We start from the raw sequence: 25662 nt of genomic DNA, 5'->3' as shown, positions 1-25662 counted from the left end.
CCCACCCACTACCACCACCACCACACACACACACACCATAAGTGCACTTTATCACCTCATGGGGAGTCAATTTCCAAAAGGGAAATGGGAAAGTCAATTCAGTAGGGCACTGCTGCGAGCCAATAGATTATCGAGACCAATATGTGCCACTTTTAGCAAGAAACCGTTCTTTTGTTCATCCAACCTCCTTCAGCTTCTATCCATAGCCATATCTCAAAATGAAACACATCAAGGATTTTTTTCATCAAAACAGCCCCCAAAATACAACAATAGCCAATTGCCCATCGAAGCTTCACTTCAACTATTTCCATACTCAACTTCACTTCAAAGCTTTGAAAAGGTCATTGCAACCATTTTCCCCTTGGAATAAAACTATATCATTAGGAAACTGCAGGAGGTTGATATTAAAGTTTGAACTTCCCATAGCAAAAGCCGTAAGGAAAAAAAAAATTGAATACAAGCTTTAGCCTAGCAAATCCACTCGGTATGTGTCTGTCACAACAACAAAAAGAAAGGGGGTGACAGGAATTACTTGTATAAGCCCTATCAGAAGCTTTACACAACCTCTCGGCCCATCATTATGAAAATCAAAACCTAGAGTTTGAATATTTTCTTTATCTCTATTTTAAGGATGTTCCAAAATATTTTGAAGAAATCACGTGAACCCTTTGGGCTCAGATATTTTGAGCCTCTCAAGTCCTTAATTGTCTCAAGGACTTCCAACTCAATAAAGGGTCTCAACAACCATCATTTGTTCTTCAAAGTAATAACTTCCTAAACAATCCTTTCAAAGATGAACCTGAAGTACTTGTTTTGTTCATTTCACCTTAGTAAATCAAGCTTTCCCCATTTTAAAAGAAATTCCACCACTAGGGTTTACCAAGAGGCTTCTCCATCTTGAATTATTCCATTTGACTTGTCTGAGTTTGTTTGCTGGAAATGAGATCATCTTTTGAGACAAGTTAAATAGCCTGGACCTTGTTTGGAGATAGTGCAGTTGTTTTCATATTTTTAAGGGGGTAAAGCACTATATTAGCTTCTTCATTTGCCAATCTATACTGCAAATGAATTCCCTTTCTTGGTGAAAAGAAGGAAGGACATTCCATTTCTCCCATTTTCTATCTATCCCTTCAAAGTCGTGTTCCTTCTAGATCACACACCCAAAAATATGCACTTTTCCCCTTCCTTTAAGCGTTGAGCCACATAATAACCAGGGGTGAAAACCTTTTTTTTTTTTTTTTTTGACCCCTGAGGTCCCTAAAAGCCCAAAACTCCCCTCTCCCCTTTGTTGCCATGCCGCAACCGGGCCCCATTGATCCAGTATGCACTATCATAAAGAAATCTGACAAATTTGCACAACACTCACTTCCAAAGTCTGTAAACCCACCCGACATAGGTTCCTTCTTTAAAAAACAAAGATACCATTGATGAGATGAAATTTACAAAAAGAGTTGGGAAAGAAGCCCCAAGTTATAGAAAGTCATGTAAACCAGGCCAACATGCTATTCCCCAAAAGAAAACCCTATCCAAAGGATTACAAAAAACTTTTCCAATTGGTTGAGAGCGTAGATAAACTATAATTATGAAAGGGGACATTCAATTTACACTGTGAGAGAGCTAAGAAGGTAATAACACTATCAAATGTATCACTGATCATGTGATGGCCTGCTAGGCGCATATCCTAAAAATTTCACCACCCTTTGGCTCTTTCTCCTTCCACATAAATGTCTAAAACAAATAAGTTGGTAAGGTTTATCTTTAGTCCAAAGGCACATTGAATATGCTATATGCAAGAGAATTGCAATAATCATAGCTGTACTAGGGGATGAATATGCCAAGACCACTAGATGTGGCTCTATGCCAATGGGTTCACCTTTCCAACAACAACCATTGTCCTGAGTTATCTCAAAAAATGATTGGTGACTTTAGCTAGGCGGTGAACTCAACCTAACCAATGACAGCTTTGCTACATTTGATCTTGACCACCTACCTCATTGGGCCCTGTGCGTAAAGCTGCTTGCTTGACAACTTGGCTACGTGAGCTCGCTCGGAAGGTGGTCTACAATCTTTAAGTTAAATGATAACAAAAAGTTTCTATGGAGGAATTTATGCTCTACAATATGGGAAGCTAAATCCAAAAGATTAAAAGTGTTTGTGTGAATTTTGTAGCTTAAAAGTCTCAATACGGCATAAAGAATTCAACGAAGATGTCCATCAACAGTACTGTATCCTTCTCAATATTTTTTGGGACGTGGATGGCCAAGATATGAATTTTCATTTATTCTTTTCTGCCATGGGAGTGCTCCCGTAGAAAATTTTACCCTTCTTTTGGAACTCTGAGATTTTATCATGCCAAAGAAGGAGAAAAGGCCTGGCATGGTGAGGATCTCAATAAATCAGGGAGTTAATATGGGCTATTATGACAAGCTTCCGCTAGAGTTTTGTAATGTCAAAGCTGCCAAATAGAGAAGTAACAACACTGGTATCTTTACATCAGAAGAAATGTCCTTTATATATGAAATGATGGGTAACAAAGTTGGCATATTTCCCCAATTTTTGCGAATTAAAATCCACTTATCTAGAGAAGCCAGGGTTATAGTGCAAGAAGAAAAAAGGCCACTTGCAGTTCTTTACAAGCCATGATTCGTTGTGAAGTTTGTAGATTGGTTTTTAATAGACCAAGGCTTCCTTTATTGGGGCTGAAGGTTTTTTCAAGGAGTCACGTGCAAAAGGAATTAGTGCACTTCGTCAATTTGATTTCTAGATGTTATTTTCTTCTGGCTCAAAGCTTGGTGCAGCTTGATGGGGTGTAGTTTTGAATGTTTTGGCTTGTTGGACATTTTGCATGATCTTGACTGGGTCTTGGTACTCCTCAGTCTTTTCTTTTAAGACTTTCTGGTGTTTTCTCAATGAGATCGTTATCTTGGTATCTGACAGCTTCTTCCCCATTACAGAATACAGGCATATGTTGGAATGCTTTTATTTTTCCTTTGTCCTTCTTTGTTCTTGTTTCACTTCCTTATGGGAGTTTGTATCATTTGAGCATTAGTCTCTTTTCATTTAATGAAATTTACAAAAGTCTAATGGAGATTACAATAGTCCTTCCTATCGCGATGAATTTTCAGGTGTTGATTTCAATTTCTAGTCTATGTTAGATGAAAAGATTTGGTCTTCATTTTAATATCAAATGATCCTCAAATCCTTAATTACATAAAATGAATTTAAACCCCTCTATTCTTAGAACAATTTAAAAATCCTTACGAATAAGCATGTGGTGCAGTGGCAAATACTTGCATTGAAATTTGAATTATCCTTGAGAAAAAGTAGGAGTACAAAACCTCTTTATAAGACAGTAATTTCCAACTCTCAGAATAAAATAATTCCAAATATATATAGTTACAGAAAAACTATCTAAATTTTACAATTATAGATCCCTTTTCAGAACTCATGCTAATAGTAGCAGCCAAAACTACACTGATTCTATTTAGCCTTATATCGCAAGGATTGGCTATGCGCTAGGGTAAAATCTGCAGAAAAGTACACATGCATTGAACTTAAACAATAAAAGAGAGTACAATGATCTTCTTTTTCCTTTTTATTTGAGTGTACATGAGCGTGTGTTCGTCAGGAAGAAAAATACCAAGATTGCAATGCTAGACCAACTGTTGCACTCAGAAATATGAATATATGTAATAGGAAAATAGGTAGCAATTTTTAAATCAAAAGGTACTATCTATTACAGGAGCTAGCTGAACTTAAGAATCTGAATTCACCACTGACTAGCAAGAATTTGTGTAATTCACTGCAACACACGATCATAGTACGAAAAGGGAAAAAGAACTTTCAGGGCAATGACATGTCATGATGGTTCTCTAGTTCTTTCCCATAGTTGAAATAGTAAGGATATTGAAAATGCGCTTAGTTGCATAACTAAAAAACATCAGGGAAGTGTCCTCTAGTTGTATCTATTATCGTCTATTCTGTGTAACCTCATTATCATTGTCGCATTAAAGATTATAAAATTCCAACAGATTTTGCCTCATCAAAATAGCAAGAATATTGTTAATCAAAAGCATTTCTTTACCTACTTCCCTTCTTTGGAACAGATACCCCATCTTTGGACTTTTCACCTGCCATCCGTGAATAAATAAAAAGGCCCAGACTTTTATTAATGTGTCCCCAAAATAATAGAAAACTATCTATTTATCCACATTGCTGATATAAACAGAATTATGAATTTAAAAGCTTTATCAGTAATTAACAGGTGCATTGAAAAGACTTGTGGTGGCACTAACCCTCAGATTCGCTCTTCAATTTCTCATTGGGGTTAATAGTTCCTCCACGAACAAAAGTCTTAGACCCAGGCGCATTATCTCCTTGAAATGACTCCACGAATTCCGCATACAATCGAGCAGTTTCATCCTCCTCTCTCTACAAAACGAGATAAAATTACTATGACTAGTCAATAAAACTCAAATAGTGGAATCCACTAAGAAAGTTTAGACCAAATACCTTCTTCTTTGCCTCTTCCTCCTCTCTGTGTTTCTGGAAAGGAGTCTTTTTCCGAGTGATGGAAAATGAACTCATGTTTGCATCAATTTCTAGACAGCATTCATAAACGTCAGGGCAATCGAAAAACCATAGTCAAAACTCGAACCTTAATTCATAAATCACTGAATATAACTATCCAGACAACTAAGAAAGTGGAATTGCAAACTAACAAAGCTCAGAATAGAAAAACATGCTTCGATTAACGCTCTTACAACTTTTAGCCTCAAAACAAAGTAGCCACGAAATTTCACAACGGAGCACAAACTAAGACGACCAAAGCCAAACACATTTCATCCCTTTATAACTCAACTTTCCTAGAAAGACACGGTCTTGGTTTTCAGTCAGTGAACCATAAACAAACAGCAGCAAAGCGCGTTCACCTCAAAAATCACACTAATCGAAAACAGAACCATCAAAATCCGCAACCTAAGATTGACAAATTGAAAATCAAACATAAACCAATACTCGAACCATAAACCAGAGACGGAAACATCCAAGAAAGCTAAACACCGACACGAAAACCAGCTAGCTTGAAAAAACACCAAAAAAGGAGGTGGATTACGCAACGAAGCACACAGTCCAATTGGTCCAACAGACAGAATCAAGACAACTTACAACGGGAATGGAAACGAGGAAATCAGAGCTAGGGTTCCGTCAGTGTGAAAGGATGAGCTGAGGAGGTTAGAAGATGTTTCCGGTGGGCACGGTGGCGCGGTAACGAGAGGAGGGCGGGGCGGAGGGAAAAAGGAAAGAATCAGATTAAAGTTTCAGTGCAGGAGCAGAAGCAGAGCAACCCGGGAAAAATAACTAATGTTACCGCTGGTTAGAAGTTGTAGAGTGACGGTACGTCTCTCATTGGTCTGTCACCCAGTTTTTCACCATTTTATACGGACACAAATTACGTGACACTGTCATTGACCATCATTTTCTTTTTTTTAATTCATCTTTGTTTGGCACTTCTATGTTTTTGTTGCCAGGATGCTCAATAAACATTAATTTTTAAAAAAATAAATAATAAATAAACTAATAAAAAAATAATAAATGACGTGAAAAAGGTCGGAGGTTCAAATTTCTTGTAAAAAAGTTAATATTAGATTTACTTGCATGCTTTCATTTTTGTCTATATGCTCTCATCGTATTTATTTTAATTTTAAATTAAAGATACATTTAAGTCTTTTATTTTTTTTAATTTAGTTGATCAATTGAATATTTTTAATTAGTTGAATTATGACGGAATTAAATATTGAGTAGGCATATGTAAAGTGAATAATAATACTGATTAAGTATTGTTTTTCCCTTCTAAGGAATAATAATGACGATATTCATGACTCTCGTCTCATGGATTATTATTATTATTATTATTATAAACTAGACAACTTGAAATTTCATATGGCAAGGCTTAGAGTTTAATCTAAGTAAAAGACCAAAAAATGTTTTATGTTGATACACCTTCAATGTTTTTTGTGATATGATTTCAACTTTAGTGTGACATTCTACATCGGTTGGAGAGGGTAACGAAGCATTCAAGCGTGTGAAAACTTCTTCCTAGCAGACACGTCTTAAAAACCTTGAAGAAAAACTAAAGAATGACAATATCTGCTAACGGTGGACTTGAGTTATTACAAATGATATCAGAGCCGGACACATGTCGGTGGCAGCAAGGATGCTAGGCTCCAAAGAGGGGGCAAATTGTGAGGTTCTACCCCAATTGGAGAGAGAAATGAGGGACAGCAGAGACACTTGTTAGGCCCCAAAAGGGGTGGACTATACGATCCCATATCGATTGGAGAGAAAGCATGAATGTCAAGAGAATTCGAGAATCTCATATCGATTGGAGAGAGGAATGAATGCCAAAAGATCCCAGATTTGAGAGAGAAATGAGTACAGACTTGAAGGAATTGGATTATGAGATCCCACGTCAGTTAGGAGGAGAACGGAAACATCTTTACAAAGATGTGAAAACCTCTCGGAAAAAGCCCGAAGAAGCTACCAATTAAATTTGTAAGCATATTTACCCTTATAAAATTTTGTTTATTTCAGCTGAATGTAAAAGGAAAATATTTAAGATAAGCCAACAAATTAAACTTTATAATCCTTTTGTTTTGTTTAGTTTTATTCTATGAACTGCTTCTAAAGAACAATTCAGAAAAGAAAGAAAATGGTAAAATTCTTCAAGTAAAAACCACATCATGTTATATGATATCAAATGATTTTCCTACTAACTAGACTGCGAGGAGGATCAATCAAGGTTCTGCATCTTCCCAAAACCATAGAAACCTGCAAAGATGGTAAAAAAACTTTGCACCCTGCAACAGCCAACAACCTCATGGATCATAACAGATACTTTCAGTAAAAGATGGGAAAAACAGGACAAATATTTTCTAGATACAGATGCGTGCATAGGAGGTATGGATTCCCATGTAATAGCAAACCCGGGATCGTAACAAGGGCAGATAAGACGAGATAAATTTTTACTCTTCATACAAGTTCCTTTTTAACTCCATCATATGATGCAGAAGTTTAGAATGTCGTTGAGAACAAATGCAGTAGTCTATAACTGTCTCAATGTGCTAGTTTCTTCAGATGTTGAAAGATCTTTTGTTTAATCCACTGACGATCATAAGGCAAATATCCCTGAATTGAATGCTCGAATCTGTGAAATCAAATCAGATATTGTAACTTCGAAACCAACATAGATAGATCAACATGCTTTAGAGAATATCGATTCACGAGTTAGCCTATAACGCTTATTGATCGATGCATGTGCAATAAAACATGACTCCTTCCATTTAAGGCCATCTAAACTACCAAGTGCCTACATTCAGTTCATCAGTGATTAAGACCAAAAATAACTCTTGGACGCACAAGTTCTTTGTTCTACCAAATATCTTTTGACATTCCTGTTTAATCTGTTTTAATGACAATGCAAGCGTGGACCCTAGTGATGAATATATGACTATGTCCTAATAGTATTTTTGTTGTAATTACTTTTCGATTAAGTTGAAAGAAGAACAAGTAAAAACCAACATCAGAATAAGAGGATTTCTATAGGGTAAAACTAAACAACTCATGATTCCTACAGAAAAAATTATATAAAAGAAAGAACATTTTGAAGATTGTGAGCAAAACTGTTGTTCTTCCAACAGCCCGAAAAGTTCGATTTTTATTCTTGAGTAGGGGAGAAGGGGAAAAGAGTGATAAAGTGAAGGCAGCATACACTAGTGCGCTCATATCAGTGAGGCCATCGATAAAATTGTAGAGATCCGCAATGTCATAAGTGATATTTCTGATGGCCGGATTTAAGTCCTTAAGTTTCCTTTCGTACAGACCACATATACCTGTACCATATCAAAAGGTATAACAGAAAATTAATTTAAAATTTTTAAAAAGAAAGGGTTACACCGATTAGATTATAAGCAGGCAATCTAGCAGCCGTGATACTAACATTTAAGAAGATGATGAGTTTGAGTTATTAGAAATAACAGGTAAAACGACACCCAGGCCTCTCATGATGCTCTAGCGGTATAACTTCGACTTCTATATAATTTTGCATACCATCATTAAAGATAGGTTGTAACGGCCCAAGCCCACCACTAGCAGATATTGTCATGTTTGGGCTTTCCCTTTCGGGCTTCCCCTCAAGGTCTTTAAAAATGGGTCTGCTAGAGAGAAGTTTCCACATCCTTATAAAGGGTGTTTCATTCTCCTCCCCAACCAATGTGGGATCTCACATAGGTGGATGAATTTAATATTAGCTTTTGAAGTTCAAAGTTTGAACTCCAAAGTTAAGTGAATATAGATTGAAAGGTGTATAATCTAAACATGCATGAAAAGGTCCTAACCATCACAAGACACGCAGATGAGATAAAAGCCTCATACGTTATAAGTTCAAATTATCCTTTGGATGTCATCACACGAAACTATTTCAACTCTTACTAATCAATAAACTTGCAAAGCTTTTTAAAATATAAATATCTTATTGAAACTAACCAACCAGTCGATGAAAGGTATGGCAAGCCTTCAAAATCATATAATGATATTCTACTTTCTACATCAGCTTTTTAGAAGCCAAAACCTTCAATTATTTATTCCCACACCCTGCATTTTCTTTACCTCGACAGTATTAAGATCTTTTGATCAGTTCGACAGGTGATTAAACTTCCTACCGACGACAAAAGTAGGTGATAAATAAACTTTAATACAATGATAAATCATACCGTCCATAGATTGACTTATTGAATCATAATCCATAAAAGTCCTAGTTGATCTGTTGTGAGATGTTTGCATAAGAAGGATGGTATGCTTGTTGGCCTGAATGAGAAAGTGATGAAGAATATAATTGGTTACAAATTAAACAAGAAATGTGGATGTAACTCATCAGAAAATCACTGACTTGTCTAAAATTAAAACACGAAGGGAAGAACTTAAAACTTAGAACTACAAAAGATTAAAGAAGTTTTTCAGGATCAACATGAGGTTCATGATATCTCTACAAACAAAACCAGAAATTCATGTTCATATTAGGTAATGAAAAGACCTTGTTAAGACGGGAATCAAGAACCATCATCGCTGTGTTCATGTTTCGCTGTAATTTAAACTTAAGCAAGAACAATCATCAATATTTCAATACAACACACAATATAACATTCTTTACATCAAACATATGCCAAAGCGCCAAGTAATCATTCCACTTTTTCAGTTTAAAGATATCAAGTTCAAAAACAATCATTATTTGCACAACATTACCAAAATATATGAAACTGTATCGTTTTCAGTGTGTACCTTATGATCACTCAAAAATCCCTATCCCTTAAACTTTTGTCGGTAGAAGACTAACCAGACGATGAATACACAGTTAAAGTGACTAATTGATAAGTTCATTGAATAGATAAAACATAGTAACACGAGGAATACTTCAAAAATCTCATAAATCGTGACGACTTTCAGATCGATATAGAAACCCTAACACGATTGAAATAAGTCGAGACTGCAAATTCGTCTCGGAAGCGTGAAATTAAGGAATGAAAAACGCTGAAGCAAATAGTAAACGAGAAAGAAAGACGTCAAAAGCTTGTAAAAATCACCATTGGAAGCGGAAGTGAACCTCAGCTCACAGGGTGTGTGGGAGTGAGAGAGAGAGAGAGCGCGCGCGAGAGCGAAGGCAATAACAACGACCGTCAATGAGTAGCGCGTAGAATTAACCATCGCAACTCGGTCAATCGATGACCGTAACGAAGATTCCAAAGAATCCCTAATTTTTCACCATTAAAAAAATCATCTAATTTCATATAATAAATAAATAATATTTAAATGTCTTTTTAACAATGGTATTTTAAATTAATTATTTTTTAATAATCAATTTAAATAAATATATTGCACGCCTTCAATTTTAAAATTTTTAGTTTATTTAATAATCTATCTTAACAATTATTTTAAAATAAATTATTATATAGTTGTGATAAATTACTAATAAAATATTAATAATTATTATTAACCTTGAAGGCATTAAATTAATTAATTTATAAATGATTTACATTAATATATATTAATTTCTACCTTAATTTTTTAAATTGTCACGGGTCACAATCGTACTGAGCTTATACCCTCTTAAAAAGTGTACTACACATAACTCACGAAAACGTGTCTTATTTGCCCACAAGATAAGATTGAAAGGAACAAAATTGCAAGACTGCTCTAGAACTACCCGTCCCACCCCGATCGTAGGAGAGTGTATCTCTCTAAATTTTCGAGACCCAATAAACAAATCGACGGAAATAGAATTTTACTTGGTTTATATTTAATCGAATTTGAATTTGAAAAAAGAAATGAATATAATAAAACAAATAGAATGTGGAGTTACATCCAAAACAAATCAAACCCAAATCATATGAGCTCCCAAAATCCCCACCACGACAGCCAAAACCCCGACCTTCAAACTTGCAGCCCCACTCGAGGGAGCAACCGCCGGAGCCTCAATCTCCGCCGGAGAAGGCGCCGGAGAGATGCCAATGAACCTGTGACGAGGAGTCATAACAACGACGACAAGCTTAAGACCCTGCTCGCAGTGAGCCTTTACTCCACTGATGAAATAGATCGGACCCGGGTTCTGAAGCTCCACCTTGGCGTTCCCGTCCTCCAGTTTCCCTTGTGGGTTCGTAATGTTGCAGGCTTCGTAATCTTCCTTCCTCACTTTCAACACTGAATCTTTCCCCTCCTCATAATTCCACACTAAAATACCAAAAAAAAAAAAAAAATTAATATCTACCGTTACTAAATTTGATTTAAGATGTAAAGTTAGTCGTAGAATATATGGCTATAATTTGTTCGGTAGGAATCGGTTGTCTTAACATAGTATCAGAGCTTGATAAGAAGAAGAATGGAAGAAGAGCGGAAGAAAAGTGAATGTTTAGTTAAGAACTCGAAATAAAGATATTTTGGTGTAATGGCCCTAACACCATAGCATATAGTGTTCTATTTAGACCTCTTCTTTCGAGCATGATCATGAGTTTATAAACAAAAAATACTCTCGGTAGTGTGAGGCCTTTTAAAGAAACCCAAAGTAAAGTAACGAGAACTCATGCTCAAAATAGACAATTTCATACTATTATGAAGAGTCGTGTTCGTCTAACACACTACAGGATTTAAAATGACACCCTTATAAATATGTTTGGTTCTCCTCCCTAACCAATGTGGGATTATGGACGTTTTGAAAGTACGAATTGAAGCTAAAAATGGAACAAAGATGATAAAAGTTTAGGGATGTTACCGAGAGTGTCGCCGACACGAAACCGGGAGCTTTCGGCCCATTGATTGAGAGATTCAGCTGGAGAAGAAGGGATTTTCCAGGCGTTGGTTTTGCCTCCGACCAAGATCTCTCTGGCTTCCGACAAGCCAAAGAAGAGGAAGACGAAAAGAAACAGAGCTTTCGAAAGAGCCGCCATGGACGAGGATGAGAGAGAATTGGAGAGAGAGAGAGAGAGAGAGAGAGAGGAAACTGAATTGAAAGAATTGGATTTGTTTGTGAAGTTGGAGGAGAAGGGCTTTCCAATTTATATGCTGAGGAAAGTGGAGGAAAACAGGAAAACTAGCCGTTGGAGATCTTGGTGGGGCCACCTGAGTTATGTTGGATTTTTGTCTTTTATTTGCTTTTCAACGGCTGAGATGTCTGGAAAATGGTGATGGAAATTTAAACGGTAACGGTTATAATTTGTTTGCGAAAAAAAAAAATCATTTTTTCTTACTTTTCAAAAGTTATATCAATTATTATTAATTTATTATAATTCTAACGTTCGAATTTTATAAATTTTACCGTTTAAAAAATTACTTTTTATTTAGGAAATAAACTTTATTTTTATTAAAGTAATTTTAATTAAAGTGTTTCATGCTCCCTCCTAAAGTATTAAGTCTCGTGATTAAAGACGGAAATGATCAACTCGTTTTTTTTCTTGTGGCTTTATGTTCGGGATGACAAAACCGAGCAAGGTTAGAGTTATACTCTCCATCCTCACTCTCGGAATTTTTCACCTTTGTCCCTTGTCATACTTTATTTGTAGAAAATTCATCAAATTTTGCCACACATATACCTGATTCTAAAACCAGCTAAAATCTTCATTAGACAAGTCGTGCAGATACTTTGTAACATGTAAAAATCTTCATTAGACCGATAAGTCTAGAGGTGTACATTCAACCAGACAACATGAACTAATCCAACCCAAATTATAGGGGTTGAGTCGAATTAACATTTCGTGTTGGGTTTGGTTAATTTTTTTGAACCCAAATAGGATTCGGTTCAGTTTCAAGTTCATGAAACAAAACTTCGAATGGACCCAAACCGAACAAAAACTTATAAAATAGATTAAGAGCTTAAATCTTCATCCAAGCGAGTCACAAATATATAGCTCGTATTAATAAAACCCTAAACTTTTAATCCGACTTCGCATTTAACGAGCCTTTACAAGTATCGTGGACACCAATTTATGGGCCATCATAAGCTTTAGATTTTGGGCCAGGTTCTATTTTCCATGGATGAATATTTTTATTAATATAACATTTTTTTTTTCAACGAACTAAAAAAGAATAATTATTATTATTATTTTAATAATATGTATAATAAAAATATCAATTCAAAATTGTTATTATTTGCTAGCGATTAATTATTACAAATACTCGTGCCCCGATCAATGGTGACCAAATTAACACATTATTATTAGGCACAAAAAAACGTCGTATTTTTATGTAATAATCTTATATTTCTTGAACCATTAAATAAATATATTACTTTTGATTTTTTTTTTTAGTTTTGGATTGAAAAAATTTGACATTTTTATTTATTTAATATATATATAGAATTATATCTTAAAAATATTCTTAAAACTCTAAAAAGTTTGAATAATACTGATAAACTTTAAAAAAAATATATAAAAAATAAGGTTAAAGTTAATATTTTGTTTAAAAAATATATTTAAATTAAAAAAAAAAAAATTACTGTCGTAAACTTCAAAATAATACTAAGAACTTTCGAGAATAACATTAAAAATAGATATAATATATGAGAAATTTACCGACAGTTTTTGTCTATACTGTAATAGTAAATAAAAATTATTTTTTTATAGAGGTTTAGGATGGGTATTTTTTAAATATAATACGATATATTATTTTTTATTTATATTTTTAAAGATGGAATGAATTAAATTTTTTAAAATTAGAGTATTTCTTTAAATAAAATATTATAATATTATTTTATTTAATTTTTAAAATTTAAAGGTGTTATTTGAAATTTTATTTTAAAAAAATAAAATATAAAATTTAGTAGTATTTTTATTTTTAGAGTAGGTTCATTACTACATTAATTAAATTAATTTTTGGTCTATTTAATATAAAGTTAGACCCAAAATAGGTTACCTTTTCATCCTCCAATTATATTACATTAAAATGTTTACATTCGTTACACTTTTTAATAATATCCAAAACTTTATATTATAATAACAATGTTCATAAAATAATATTTATTTATAATATAGAAATTAAATATTGTTCTTAATGCAATCACATCCATTTTATTTATTTATTATAAATAGCATAACGCCAGGAGAGAATATTCAAAATAAATTAATTAATTAAAATTGCTTTTAGTTTAGACACATAATAATAATAAATAAATAAATAAAAGCAAATTAATCCCAACATTATCAATATGGTCCCTCTCACCTCCACAATTACAACATTTGGCCCCTCACTTTTCTTTTTTTCTTCTTTTTCCCATAAATTTCTAATTTATTTTTCGTTATTCTTTCCCGTCATCTCTATACAGAACGTTTTCGCACGGGTAAAATACAGTTGCATAAAGATGATCAGCCTTTTTTTGAAGATTTTTCCTCAGATATTTACATGTTGGTGTAGTTTGAATTGAAACGAGATCAATAATGAGCGGGAATAAAAGTAGATATCAAGTAAAAGTTTCGGGTGGAGAGGTCATAATTTTGCATTATTAAATCCACTTTTTTTGCTTCCAACCTTTTACTGTTTTTATTTTTTTAATATCAAGATCATTCAAAATAATCAACCATTAAATTATTTGTACTCTTGCTCGTAAATATTGGTCGATTGAACCCTCCCCTGGGCCTTAGGGCCTATGTGAGCTATCATGTGGCATGTACGTGTGTCACAGTGCAGGCGAGCGTTTCGAGCATCTTCCTTTGAAAAGTGTTTTTCAAGGATAGTACTAAACGACATGGGTATGTTGGCAATGTGGTCCAACTCATGTATTGGAGGTTGAATTATGCACCCACTATTTAGAATGTGTGTTGTAAATAGTTTAGCATGGACAGGGAGAGTCAAATTCTCGAGTGAACTTGAATAGATGAATGTCCGGAATGTCCAATGAGATGATTGACACATGAGTTAGTTACCAACGAATGTGTTCGACCAAGTCAAGATGGTCGATGTGTCTCGAGATATAGGATGACATCACGATGCATGGATTGTGTTGTTGGGAATCGAGATAACAATGAGATGCGACGTCATCGTGTTGCACACGATTGAACATGCATGCACGAATGACATGTGTGATTAGACAAGTTTGGATTCCGCACAAGTTGGGTGAAAAATGTAAACGAGGCTCGAATTTTTCCTTAAGACATGTCATGAGCGTGTCAAGATTACGATACCGGACCGTTAAAGTTAAAAGATGGATGAAGTTGAGATAGAAAAATAGGAAAAATATATGCATAGATAATAGGTAGATAGAAGGATAGAGTTGGTCATCCACATAAATGAGGGGGCAGAGAGCAATTATGGGGCAGAGCTGTAAAGCCCTTTTACAGAATACGGGCAAAGCAAATGAGTGAATTTAATTAAATTATTATTTGGTTAATTATAAACATATAAATATAATATTAATACATAAAAAAAATCATTTCACGGTGTGGAAAAGAAAAAAAAAACCTAAAGAGAACAATATCTAATCGCGGTGGACCTCAGTCGTTACAAATGGTATCAAAGCCAAACACCGGACGATATGTCAGTCTTTTCGATGTTCTCCAAAGTGAGTAGCCATGAGATGGTGTGCTAGTAAAGACGCTGGCCTCCAATGGAGGTGAATTTGGTGGGTCCTACATCGATTAGAGAAAGGAACGAGAGCGAGCGAGGACGCTGGAAAAAAGACAATATCGGTCAATAGATTTAGGCTTTTAAATGTCTACTATTTAAGAGATTTTAAAAAATAATAAAATAAAAATAAATAAATAAAAAAATATATATATATATATATATATATATATATATATATATATAATTTGAGAGGGCGCGAGAGGGTACCAAATTAACCCAAGCTTTGAATATTAGATAGGATCTCAAATTAATATAGGGTCAGCAGTTATTTATTATATATATATAATATATATATATTAGTTAGTTTAATTAATTTCATATACAAACATTTTTTTTAGCTATAATTTAATTGATTTTTTTAAAGTAAAATTCGTAAAATTAAGAAATTATACTTTATATCAAATTTTACTATAAAGTATTATTAATTAAAAAATAAATAAATTTAACATGTAATTGTTTCACGTGAAAATTAATTAGGTCAAAATTCAGTGACCTATGGAAGAGGGTGCCACGTGGGACGCTATAATTGAGTCATCAGAAATAAAGCTGCTACACGGTGTTCGTAGCGTAATATTTCCCTGGCTGGCCGTACCAGTGCCACGTAAACTTTTAACATTACCAAAAGAAGTGGGGTCCAGTAAAAAAAAAAGTCAAGAGTTAGACGGTAAATAATCCCGAGAGGCGCGTGATGATACAACGCCAACTGAACGACAAACAAGGGTAAACCGGAGAATAAATAAAATGCATAGGGGTAAAATCGTCTATGTAGCGGTGGCGTGCTTTAACGTCATAAGCCAAGCCAAGCCACGCTCTGAAGCACAGTGCCTTATTTACAGATAACGCGCGAAGAACTCTCCAAGACGAACACGATTTTTGATTGATTTATTTTCGCTGATCTTCGTTTAATTTTCGATTTTCGTTTTGAATCCTTATTCAAATTCCAAATTCGAAATCGTTGTTTGTTTTCTCGGAAAATCGATGGCGGAAGGAGGGAATTGAAGAGGGAGAGATTTCGGATAATTTGATACTAAAGAGTCATTGAGATTTGCGCCATTTTTGAAGATCTTCAGCGGATCAGGATGAATTAAAAGCAAAGGCGGCTGCGATTTATGATAGTTTTCAGAGAGAAGAAGAAGAAGAAGAAGTAGAAGAAGGAGAAGAGGTCTCTTTCTATTTCTTTATCTGCAATGCTGCTGCTACTCGCCTACTCTTAGTACTACTTCTACTTCTACTTCTACTTCTTGTATGTTTTTAATTGTTTTTGTTTCAGATGATTCAATTTCGAAACGAGCGACTTAATTCTATCGACTTTCCCATTCCCTTCCTCCTGACGCCATTTTTTCTGTGCAAGTTCATAGCAGAGGAACTTCCCTTTCTTCTAGTTACCTGTTTTCCCTCTTTTCCCTAAACACGATTTTATTTTGTGAATAATCTTTCTGTTTTGCTCTTACCGAGCGTCAGCAATGTCATCATAATGCCTCGAAGTTAATGGACGGACACGATATTCGAGACCTTTGTCTAAAGCGAGCATTCCTCTGGGGCTGATGTTTATTATGGTTCTCAGGTTGTAACGTGCTAATGGCGAAGGAAATCTCTGAAAATCCGCCATTTCTAGTATAGGCTCGAGCCTTCTTTCAGTGAATTTGTTTTGGCCCAGTCATTGCTGGACTGGGTAAGTCCTATAACTTGTCTCGCAGTTGAAGAAGGAGAAGGTTTATGGCGTGAGCGGAGTTAAGAGGAAAACAGAGGAGTTGTTTTTCTGTATTTTTCTGCAGCGTTTCTTCTTCTTCTTCTTCTTCTTCTTCTTCCTGTTATTATCATCTTCCATTGAAGATGAAGTTTATGAAGTTGGGATCCAAACCAGACGCTTTTCTAGCTGATGGAAAAACTACTCTGTAAGTACCTACTTCAATTCTTCGTTTCATTACTGCATCTTTAGTAGCAGCATTTTCACACTGCACTGTGAATCTCAAATTGTGACTGCCCGTTTACTTTTGTTCTTTAATTGCGTCATGTCAAGCTCAAAGCCTGGAATGTTTTTTTTGTTTTGATTTCGGTCCACTTTACTGTTCTTTCCTCTACTTCACCATCTTTCTGATTTTTCCCCTACGGAATCCAAGTCTTTCTAATTTATTAAATGGGTATTTTCTTACCTCTCAGTTCTGGTAATGTGTGCTTGTTTTTCAATATTATGTGACCTCCATTAAACAGTCCATAGATGATGAGACCCGCTATGCAGTTCTTGGTAAACTAATATATTCTTTTAGAGGAAAAAGAAATAACGGTGATAATAGTTTAAGATCAATAAGATTAAATTCTCTGCGGGGTTTAAATTGTATTTGATTGATTCGCTGCCATTATTTAGTTTTGCGAGTGAACATGGAGGCGACCATGATTCTTTTTCACGACATCAGGTGGTGGTCTACTCGTATGTTGTCGTCTTCTTGTTGAGTTCGTGGTCCATATAACATTTTCAGTTTCTTTGGGTTCTCCATAGCCCCTCTTTTTCTTTTTCGTCTTGGACCCTCTGGACCAATTGTGTCAGTCATTGATTTCTTTCTTTGATCTATTCATCTTATTTTTTAGTTGTGGGTTCAAATATTAGCAGTCTGTTGAACCTATCAATATTTATCATAATAAAATTGAGATTCAGTGATTGAACTTGCTATCATACTTAATTTATTATATATTCTTACGGCATGGTCTTGGCTAATTAGATTTCATGTAGAGTACCTTTTATCATACGGCATCCTGCATGTGCACTGTGCCTTGTTGATCAGTTATTTGTCAGGTGGTCAGGCAAAGATGGAGCTAGACTAATGGTTTGTCCGTTTGTTGTTGTTAGTATGCAATGATATGTGTATTCCTTTTCAACTGTTTGAAAGAAGTTTATGAAAAATTTGACAGTGTTACGTCTTTTAGTATTTTGGATAATTTGAGCGTTTAAACAGAGGTACCCAAATTTTCTTTTCAGTCCCATGTCACTTTCTTGTCATACGATTGTCTTGGCATCAATGAAAAAGGCTTACCAATGCATGGACTCTATTCCCTTGTGCAGAAAATTCTTGTTTTTTTGGACTCTTTTGATCTACATCACGATTTACGATGCAAAAAATAGCAATTAGTCCCTTGAACGCTGTAGAATGACTAATTTAGTACCCATTCTGTAATTGGGGGATATGATAGGAGTAATTGTGCATTTGTTTTTGGAAAAGTTCTTATCTGTACATCGATTGTGTTGACCAAGTATTGCAGCTACCCATAGTTTTGCTGCTTGATCATCTTCATGTTCAAACAATTTTCTTCAGCTAATGCTAACCCCTTTGTTATCATCATTCATTCAAAATTGTATTTTGCGTCTCTGATTTGTTTTCATTGTTGTGTCATGATTTACTTTGGTTAGGTATGTTTCATCTGAATTGCCAACGGACGCTACCATTTTTGTGGGTGAAGTAAAGTTTCTTGTCCATAAGGTATGTTGTTCTTTGTATGCCAATGGATTTGTTAAAATGGATAATACCAAGACCAATGTAACTTGAACGCACAAGTCAGTTTCTTGATTTATCTAGAAGTTTGAACGTTTTAGTAGGGTTCTAATGAACTCTAAACTGCAGTTAGTTAACGCTTCATGATGTCTTGTTATACTTTTAGGAGTCTTTGCAAGATTATCACTTCTTTATAATGCATTTCAATAGCCTAATCAAGTTACCTTAGAAGTTTGAGTTTCTTTTGTGTACAGTTTCCTCTGTTGTCCAAGAGCAATTGCTTGCAGAAACTAGTAGCGAAAGCCAATGAGGAGAATTCAGAAGAAATTCATCTAATTGATTTTCCTGGTGGACCTAAGGCATTTGAAATCTGCGCTAAGTTTTGCTATGGAATGACTGTTACTCTCAATGCCTATAATGTAGTGGCTGCTCGTTGTGCGGCTGAATTCCTCGAAATGACAGAGGACATCGAAAGAGGAAATCTTATATTCAAGATTGAGGTGTTCCTAAACTCTAGCATCTTCCGTAGTTGGAAGGACTCCATCATTGTGCTCCAAACAGCCAATTCTCTTCTTCCATGGTCTGAAGATCTGAAGATTGTAGGGAGATGTATCGACTCTATTGCCTCAAAAACTTCTGTGGACCCTGCAAATATCACATGGTCTTACACATACAACAGGAAATTATTAGAGGCCAATAAAATTGTAGAAGATGGAATGAAGTACCAAAAGAAAATCAACTGTGTACCGAACGATTGGTGGGTTGAAGATGTTTGTGAGCTAGAGATTGATCTGTATAGGCGTGTTATGATTGCCGTGAAATCAAAGGGCAGAATGGATGGTTCTGTGATTGGGGAGGCACTGAAAACTTATGCTGTTAGATGGTTACCAGACACTGTAGATGCCTTGGCCTCTGATGCCCATATTAAGAGGAACAAATCTCTCATTGAAACAATCATTTGCTTATTGCCATCCGACAGAAACATAGGCTGCTCTTGCAGTTTCTTGCTCAAACTCATGAAAGTTGCCATTTTGGTTGGAGCCGATGATGCATTGAGAGAGGATTTGGTAAAGAGAATTAGCTTGAAGCTGCATGAAGCTTCAGTCAAAGATTTATTGATTCTTGCACAATCTCCTCAAGTAACAAAATATGATGTTGATTTGGTTCATAGGATTGTGAATCAGTATTTTGCTCATCAGAAGTTCAACCGAGATGCGGACGGTATCGAGAGGAGCGAGAAAGGGGCTGAAAATCTTTTACTGGGGCGTGGATCCTCATTGAATGTTGCTAAATTGATTGATGAGTATATTGCTGAAATTGCAGATGACCCAAATCTCTCGCTCGCTGGTTTCATTGACTTGTCACGGTCGATTCCTGAATTTGCAAGGCCAATACATGATAGGTTATATAAAGCGGTCGACATTTATCTTAAGGTACGCCGCAATATAGAGTTTTCATGACCATTTATTTTGTTGTATAAGTAGTTTAAATGACACCATTTTGAAGTCTATTTGCTTCGAAATCACGAAGATACAATAACCACCTTCGATTTCATTGAAGCATGATTACCAACCTTGACTGTCTTGCAGTTTCTCATCTGATTAAGTTCTTTAGTAAGCTTGGAAAGTTTGGCCACTGGTTAAACTTTCTTTGATGGTTAACAACCTTGTCTTTTTTAACTTTAGGATTCTTATGAGTTTGGATGTCGTCCACTGTATATAAGTTGAGACCGTTGATATTTGGTCTCGAATGCTTTAGCTTAGTACGAAGAATTGGACATAAAAAAAAAAAAAAAGTACTGTTGTTTGATATTGAATTGACTGTCATGTAATGAATGTTATCGCGACTGAACTTTATTGTTGTGAGATCACACATTGGTTGTAGAGAAGAATGAAACATTTTTTATAAGAGTATAGAAACCTCTCCTTAGTAGACACGTTTTAAAATCTTGAGGGGAAGCTTAGAAGGAAAAGTCAAAAGAGGGCTTGAGCTATTACAGTTGGTATCAGAGCCAGACACTGGATAGTGTGCCAGCGAGGACGCACGACCCCTAAAGGGGGTGGATTGTGAGATCCCACGTTGGTTGGAGAGAGGAACAAAACATTTCTTATAAGTGTGTGGAAACCTCTCCCGAGTAGATGTGTTTTAAAACCTTAAGGAGAAGCAGAAGGAGAAGTTCAATATTTGTTAGCAGTGGGCTTGAACTGTTATAGTTGTAGACAAAAAGAAATCACTATACTTGAACGTAACGACATGCTTTGATTATTTCCAGGTACACCAAAGTTTGACAAAAGCTGAGAAGAGAAAGATTTGTAGTCTGATCGACGTGAAGAAACTTACAACAGAGGCATCGATGCATGCGGCGCAGAATGAACGGCTCCCGCTTAGAGTTGTAGTTCAGGTGCTCTTCTTTGAACAGGTTAGAGCCTCAGCTGTGGTCGAAGCGCAACACAACTCCCGGGACTCTTCGAGTGTAATGACAAGCATAGACGAAGAATGCCCGAAGGAACTGGATAGCTTCAAGTCCCTAAAACACAATATGGGGCACATGAAGATAAGCGAGGACATTCAGAAAACTAAGAAGTTAGCTAAGAAGAACAGCAAGAACAGTAGAAGTGGTATGCAACTGTTACCTTCAAGGTCAAGAATATTCGATAAGCTATGGATCATAGGTAAAGGGCATGGTGAAAGTCGCAGTCCCGACACGTCGGGGAGCTCTCAGAGCCCAACTTCAGTGGTTCCTGGGCACATGATTAAGTCTTCTGGTTCATATTCAACAAGACAGAGGAGGCACTCGATCTCTTAGATTATGATATGGATAAACAAGCTGTAGCAGCCAAAATGTAGAAAGTGGTAGGTTGTTATATTGTAATGATATTCTCGAATCAATTTAGTTCCTCGAACAAAATGGAAAACTCCTTAAACATTGTACTTGCGCATCATATGAAAATCTATGTTCATCAATGACTTATTATATTATTGTAGAAGGTCGTGATTCCTAACATAAGATTGTGAAATAACAAAATTGAAACCAATGTAACAGAGTTTTTTGCGGACGGCTTTGACGCTCCTCAAAAGGATGCTCTCTTCATCCGATATGATCTCTCACTCTCGAAAACAAGATTTTGGTCCAACCGCAAGAAAGAAGAATAGTTTATTTGTATTTAGAATCAGATCTAGATATTTTATTAAGAAATGTCCCCTGAAGACCATAGCAGTGGACAAATGGATAGTGATGGAAAACATAATACTCTCCCTATATTTGTTTATCCCACGGGAAGAAATATCTAGTTGCTCCCTTTTCGATACTCTCGGTGGAATAATTGTCTGAAATTTGGAGGATATATAATAAAACTTTCTCACACTTAGAGTTTTCCCTTATCCGAATTGGTCTTGCAAGAAAATAGGATTTCATATTGAGCTCCAAATATACGTTATTGGGATAGGAGGGCTCCTACTAGCTCTCCCCCATAAGAACCGCACGTGCGAGTTACCCTGCATGAGAGGTATGTGGAGAGAGTCCTGACTTTTCTTTCTCTTGCCTTTTCCGACATAATTCGGGGCTATCGGTTCCTTTTTATTCTCTCTCTCTACCTCTTATTTTTTACTTTACAAGCTTTCTGAAATTACAAATTAACATGGTTAGGTGAGCAACCGGGCCTCCCATCATTGAAGATTCCGCTGGGACTTTGCTTGGTCTTTCATATATTAGATATAGAATCTAACCATTTCGCAGGTTAGGGCCGGTTCGCATACCCCGACTCAACATCGATGTGGTAGACTCCACTCTATGTTGAAAGCTCTGGACCAACTCGTTCACATTCATTTGAAATTCATTCAATTCATTAGCACCAGAGTCACCTAAATTTAATTATAAACTAATTTTGACATTTCCAAATGAAAGTGAATGATAAAATCAAAATTCGTTTATATGACATCGACTTATCCCCACTTTATGGATAGGTTTCGAAATAAAAATTATATATTTTCTAATTTAAAAGAAAATTCTTGAATTTCCAAACTCCAACCAATTAATTTTTTTTAAAAAAAAAATAATAAAGCTTTTCTCAATACACTAAATTTATAATTTAACCAATTAAATAATTAACGATAATTTTCTCTTTTTTTAATCTTTGCCACGTGGCATCTAGTTGGATAGGGTTATTTTCCAACTAGAAAGTGGATTCTTGAAAAAGATACAAACTTTTCTTAAAGCTCCATTTTAGTTGGAGCTTGCATTGACTTAGACGGCCACCCATATTCTAATAAGATTCCGTTCACATATATTGGTCGAATAAATTTTGGATATATCTAATTTCAAATTAGGAATCTAAACTTTTAGTTGTGTTCATGTTTGTGTTCCGACTACGCGTGACACAAACTCACACTATATAAATGTAAAAGTACGAAGATTCAATATACAACTTGTTTGAAGTTTCATTCGTACTTGTTTCTTTTGTTTTCTAAACTTGACATTAAATTGTTTGAATTATCAACAACTTTATAGAAGAATTGTTGCGACTTTGTAAACGAACTTGTTCGAGTAATCAAACCTAAGAAAAAGATTTGTGTTCTAGAAAAATTAGATATTTTAATAAACCCTAAAACCATTTCCGTGTATATCTTTCAAACAATTAATTAGGTTGTTTACTTTTGATTAGAAAGTTAGAGGTTAGAAATGAATTTCATCCAATAAATTCAAACCCAATATAATAGAAAATGAAATACAAAATGGAATATAAACCAAAAAAAAAAAAAAAAATTAAAACTACAAATCTAATAATCGAATTCCACCTAAAATAAGTCGATGAGAGTGCAAAGGGGATTGATTTCGCTCATAGATGATCGGAAGTTATTGCACTCTCAGAATTCAAGTTCCTGTTCAAGAGGGGAGAATTAATAAACCTATTCTTATTGAAACAAAATATATACTCCAAGAGAAAAGCTAGATCAATCATCGCCAAACTTCTTTCTCGACCATGTTTCCAGTGATGGCGGTGACGAGGGCTTTAGTAAAATTGGGGTCTCTAGTTAATAGGGAAGCCATTTGTTGAAATACCATTTGTTGAGTTGAAGTTGAGGGTCTTTCAAGTTCTGGAACTAAAGATTTCAGAGTGTCGATTGATTGAGATTTGGTTAAATCGAAGGTTGTAACAGATGGTAGTGATGGAGACATGAGCAACGATGAAGGTGATGAAACAGAGGAATCTAGCTTTGAACCCAAGTGAATTGGTCCAACCAATTGATACTCAATTCCCGAATTTGGTTTCTTGTGATTGTGTTCTCCTTCGTACGTAGCCACTAAATAGGATGAGTCTTGAACACTTCTTTGCACCTATAATAATCATCATTATAAAACGATTTGATTTTTATAGGGTTCTATAACATAAAGATGATGAGACTTATCCTAGCACAGCTTTGTGGATACAACACTAATTTTCATTTTAGAGGTCGATGGTTCAATCTTTCCTTCTATAGGAGCTGGAAATTATGAATATATAATTTCGAAAGTAATGAATTATGTATAGGTTGATAATTTTAATATGTTGATTAAGTCATACAATAGATAACTATTTTTCTTATGCAAAAAGAATGTCTAAGATTGTATTGGATATGACATAGAACAAGTAGGATTGAAATTAAACAGAGAAGAAAGATTGAAAGCTAGAAATAGACAGAAGAAACTTCGAGGAAATTACCTTCTTTTTCACCGGACAGCTTGGGGCAAAGGAGCATTTATAGTAAGCTCTAGGGGACGGATTGTCTTTAGTGACCTTTTGACCGTATTTCCTCCATTGATATCCATCCTTCACAGCCTACAATTATTGTAAACAATTTAGGAATACTCTTTTTCTCGAAGCTAAAATCAGGCATGAATTGTGGCGTCAATTTCTTACGAATCAATTGAGAACTTTTACTGGACACTACAACTATAATCACGAGATTTTGATTCCAAATCTTCTGACAAAATCAAGAAACGAACTACTGATTCCGATTTCAGTTCCGCAACAAATCTAAAAGAATCGTAACAGAAAGCACGAACGCGGAAATTACTCGACTCGCAAAACGAAATATCTTCACGTACCAGGCTCGAATCAGATATCGGCGTCTGAACCAAAACTCTCTTAATCTTCGGCCTACTGCTTTCTCTAGGTCTTTTATGACACGAATCATCGTCGCTACCGCAGCAGCAATACTGATCGGTAAGAGCATCAGCGCCAGAAGAACCGCTTCGATTGAAGAAATTGCAATTATCGCACCCTGCCTTTCGCTTCCTCGATTTGATCATCAAATCGACCATCTGATTTCGCAGAACACTGTAGTTCTCAACGACGACGCCTAGCATCTGATTCAACTTCTGATTCTCCGAACTAATCCGGTTTAATTTTTCAGCAAGAACTGCCGGAGCCTGCAAGATGAAGAACTGAAAATTAAGTTTGTAGAACTCGGAAAAGTAAAACTAAGGTTTAAATCGTACACCGACCTCTTCTTTCGTTGGAGTAACTGAGATATTGGCCGGAGATCCGTCGTCGGTGTACGGCGGAGGATTGAAATTGAGGCCGAGAGAAGTATTAATGGCTGGTGAAGGTTCCATTGTAGAAGAAGGAATAATTTGAAATGTAGAGGAATTGGCAAACCAGGAAACAAGTTTCTTGAACTGAAAGGAAAACAGACCGCGAAACGCTATTTATAAGGAAATCAGATTTTGGAAATTCTGTGAAAAAGAATTACAAATACAAACCAAAATTTTTCTTTTTATTTAAATTTTTTAAATTATGATCTCATCTATTCATACGTCACAAACTTCTTAGTTCAAAATAATAATAATAATAATAAAATAATATATATACTTAAAACTTTTTTTGTATTAATACCTTTATAAAAAAAATTTGGACGGGTCATAAATTATCTGTGTCGAAGATTATTGAGAGTGAATCCCACGTTAGTTAATTTAATGGAAGATTGTGAGTTTATAAGTGAGGAATATCATTTCATATCATAACATTGCAGAGAGCCG

General features: G+C 35.3%; 5 protein-coding genes across 7 annotated transcripts in view; 1 reads left to right on the top strand and 4 right to left on the bottom strand.

The window, feature by feature from the left end:
* The window catches only part of LOC111496133 (protein RRC1-like), a 21211-nt gene extending 15831 nt beyond the window's left edge, over positions 1-5380 (bottom strand). Inside the window, exons 1-4 of one of the 2 annotated variants that reach the window (XM_023146438.1) lie at positions 5167-5380; positions 4513-4601; positions 4296-4431; positions 4085-4130 (exon numbers count right to left, since the gene is read on the bottom strand). In XM_023146438.1, the coding sequence (XP_023002206.1) occupies positions 4085-4130; positions 4296-4431; positions 4513-4587 (257 nt within the window). In that variant the 5' untranslated portion in view covers positions 4588-4601; positions 5167-5380. Of the gene's footprint in view, positions 1-4084; positions 4131-4295; positions 4432-4512; positions 4602-5166 lie in introns of those variants that run through there. The other variant, XM_023146439.1, reaches the window with a different exon arrangement.
* Positions 5381-6841: 1461 nt separating this feature from the next.
* Positions 6842-9761, bottom strand: LOC111496370 (enhancer of rudimentary homolog). The gene is made up of 4 exons (XM_023146792.1): positions 9636-9761; positions 8769-8862; positions 7769-7889; positions 6842-7204 (listed from the first exon to the last, which is right to left on the bottom strand). Exons 1-4 carry the CDS (start codon positions 9636-9638, stop codon positions 7114-7116), a joined length of 309 nt encoding a protein of 102 aa, XP_023002560.1. The 5' UTR covers positions 9639-9761; the 3' UTR covers positions 6842-7113.
* Positions 9762-10321: 560 nt separating this feature from the next.
* On the bottom strand, positions 10322-11568 carry LOC111496336 (early nodulin-like protein 3). The gene is made up of 2 exons (XM_023146751.1): positions 11318-11568; positions 10322-10779 (listed from the first exon to the last, which is right to left on the bottom strand). The coding sequence occupies exons 1-2, from the start codon at positions 11490-11492 to the stop codon at positions 10424-10426; spliced, it is 531 nt and encodes a 176-aa protein (XP_023002519.1). The 5' UTR covers positions 11493-11568; the 3' UTR covers positions 10322-10423.
* A 4404-nt stretch (positions 11569-15972) lies between these two features.
* Positions 15973-21621, top strand: LOC111496167 (BTB/POZ domain-containing protein NPY1). 2 transcript variants are annotated; one of them, XM_023146509.1, is made up of 5 exons: positions 15973-16321; positions 16724-17054; positions 18563-18632; positions 18899-20077; positions 20917-21621. In XM_023146509.1, exons 2-5 carry the CDS (start codon positions 16993-16995, stop codon positions 21448-21450), a joined length of 1845 nt encoding a protein of 614 aa, XP_023002277.1. In that variant the 5' UTR covers positions 15973-16321; positions 16724-16992; the 3' UTR covers positions 21451-21621. The 2 variants fall into 2 exon arrangements, with proteins under 2 accessions (XP_023002277.1, XP_023002276.1); XM_023146508.1 differs by having other exon boundaries at positions 15973-16372.
* A 1759-nt stretch (positions 21622-23380) lies between these two features.
* On the bottom strand, positions 23381-25305 carry LOC111496280 (probable WRKY transcription factor 40). The gene is made up of 4 exons (XM_023146673.1): positions 25129-25305; positions 24730-25053; positions 24344-24460; positions 23381-23979 (listed from the first exon to the last, which is right to left on the bottom strand). The coding sequence occupies exons 1-4, from the start codon at positions 25237-25239 to the stop codon at positions 23599-23601; spliced, it is 933 nt and encodes a 310-aa protein (XP_023002441.1). The 5' UTR covers positions 25240-25305; the 3' UTR covers positions 23381-23598.
* Positions 25306-25662: the final 357 nt, after the last annotated feature.

The sequence above is a fragment of the Cucurbita maxima genome, unplaced genomic scaffold (genome assembly GCF_002738345.1).
Source record: "Cucurbita maxima cultivar Rimu unplaced genomic scaffold, Cmax_1.0 Cma_Scf00022, whole genome shotgun sequence".
Classification (NCBI taxonomy): Eukaryota; Viridiplantae; Streptophyta; class Magnoliopsida; order Cucurbitales; family Cucurbitaceae; genus Cucurbita; species Cucurbita maxima.
The sequence above is the reverse complement of the archived record's forward strand: the minus strand, read 5'-3'. Positions and strand labels throughout refer to the sequence as shown.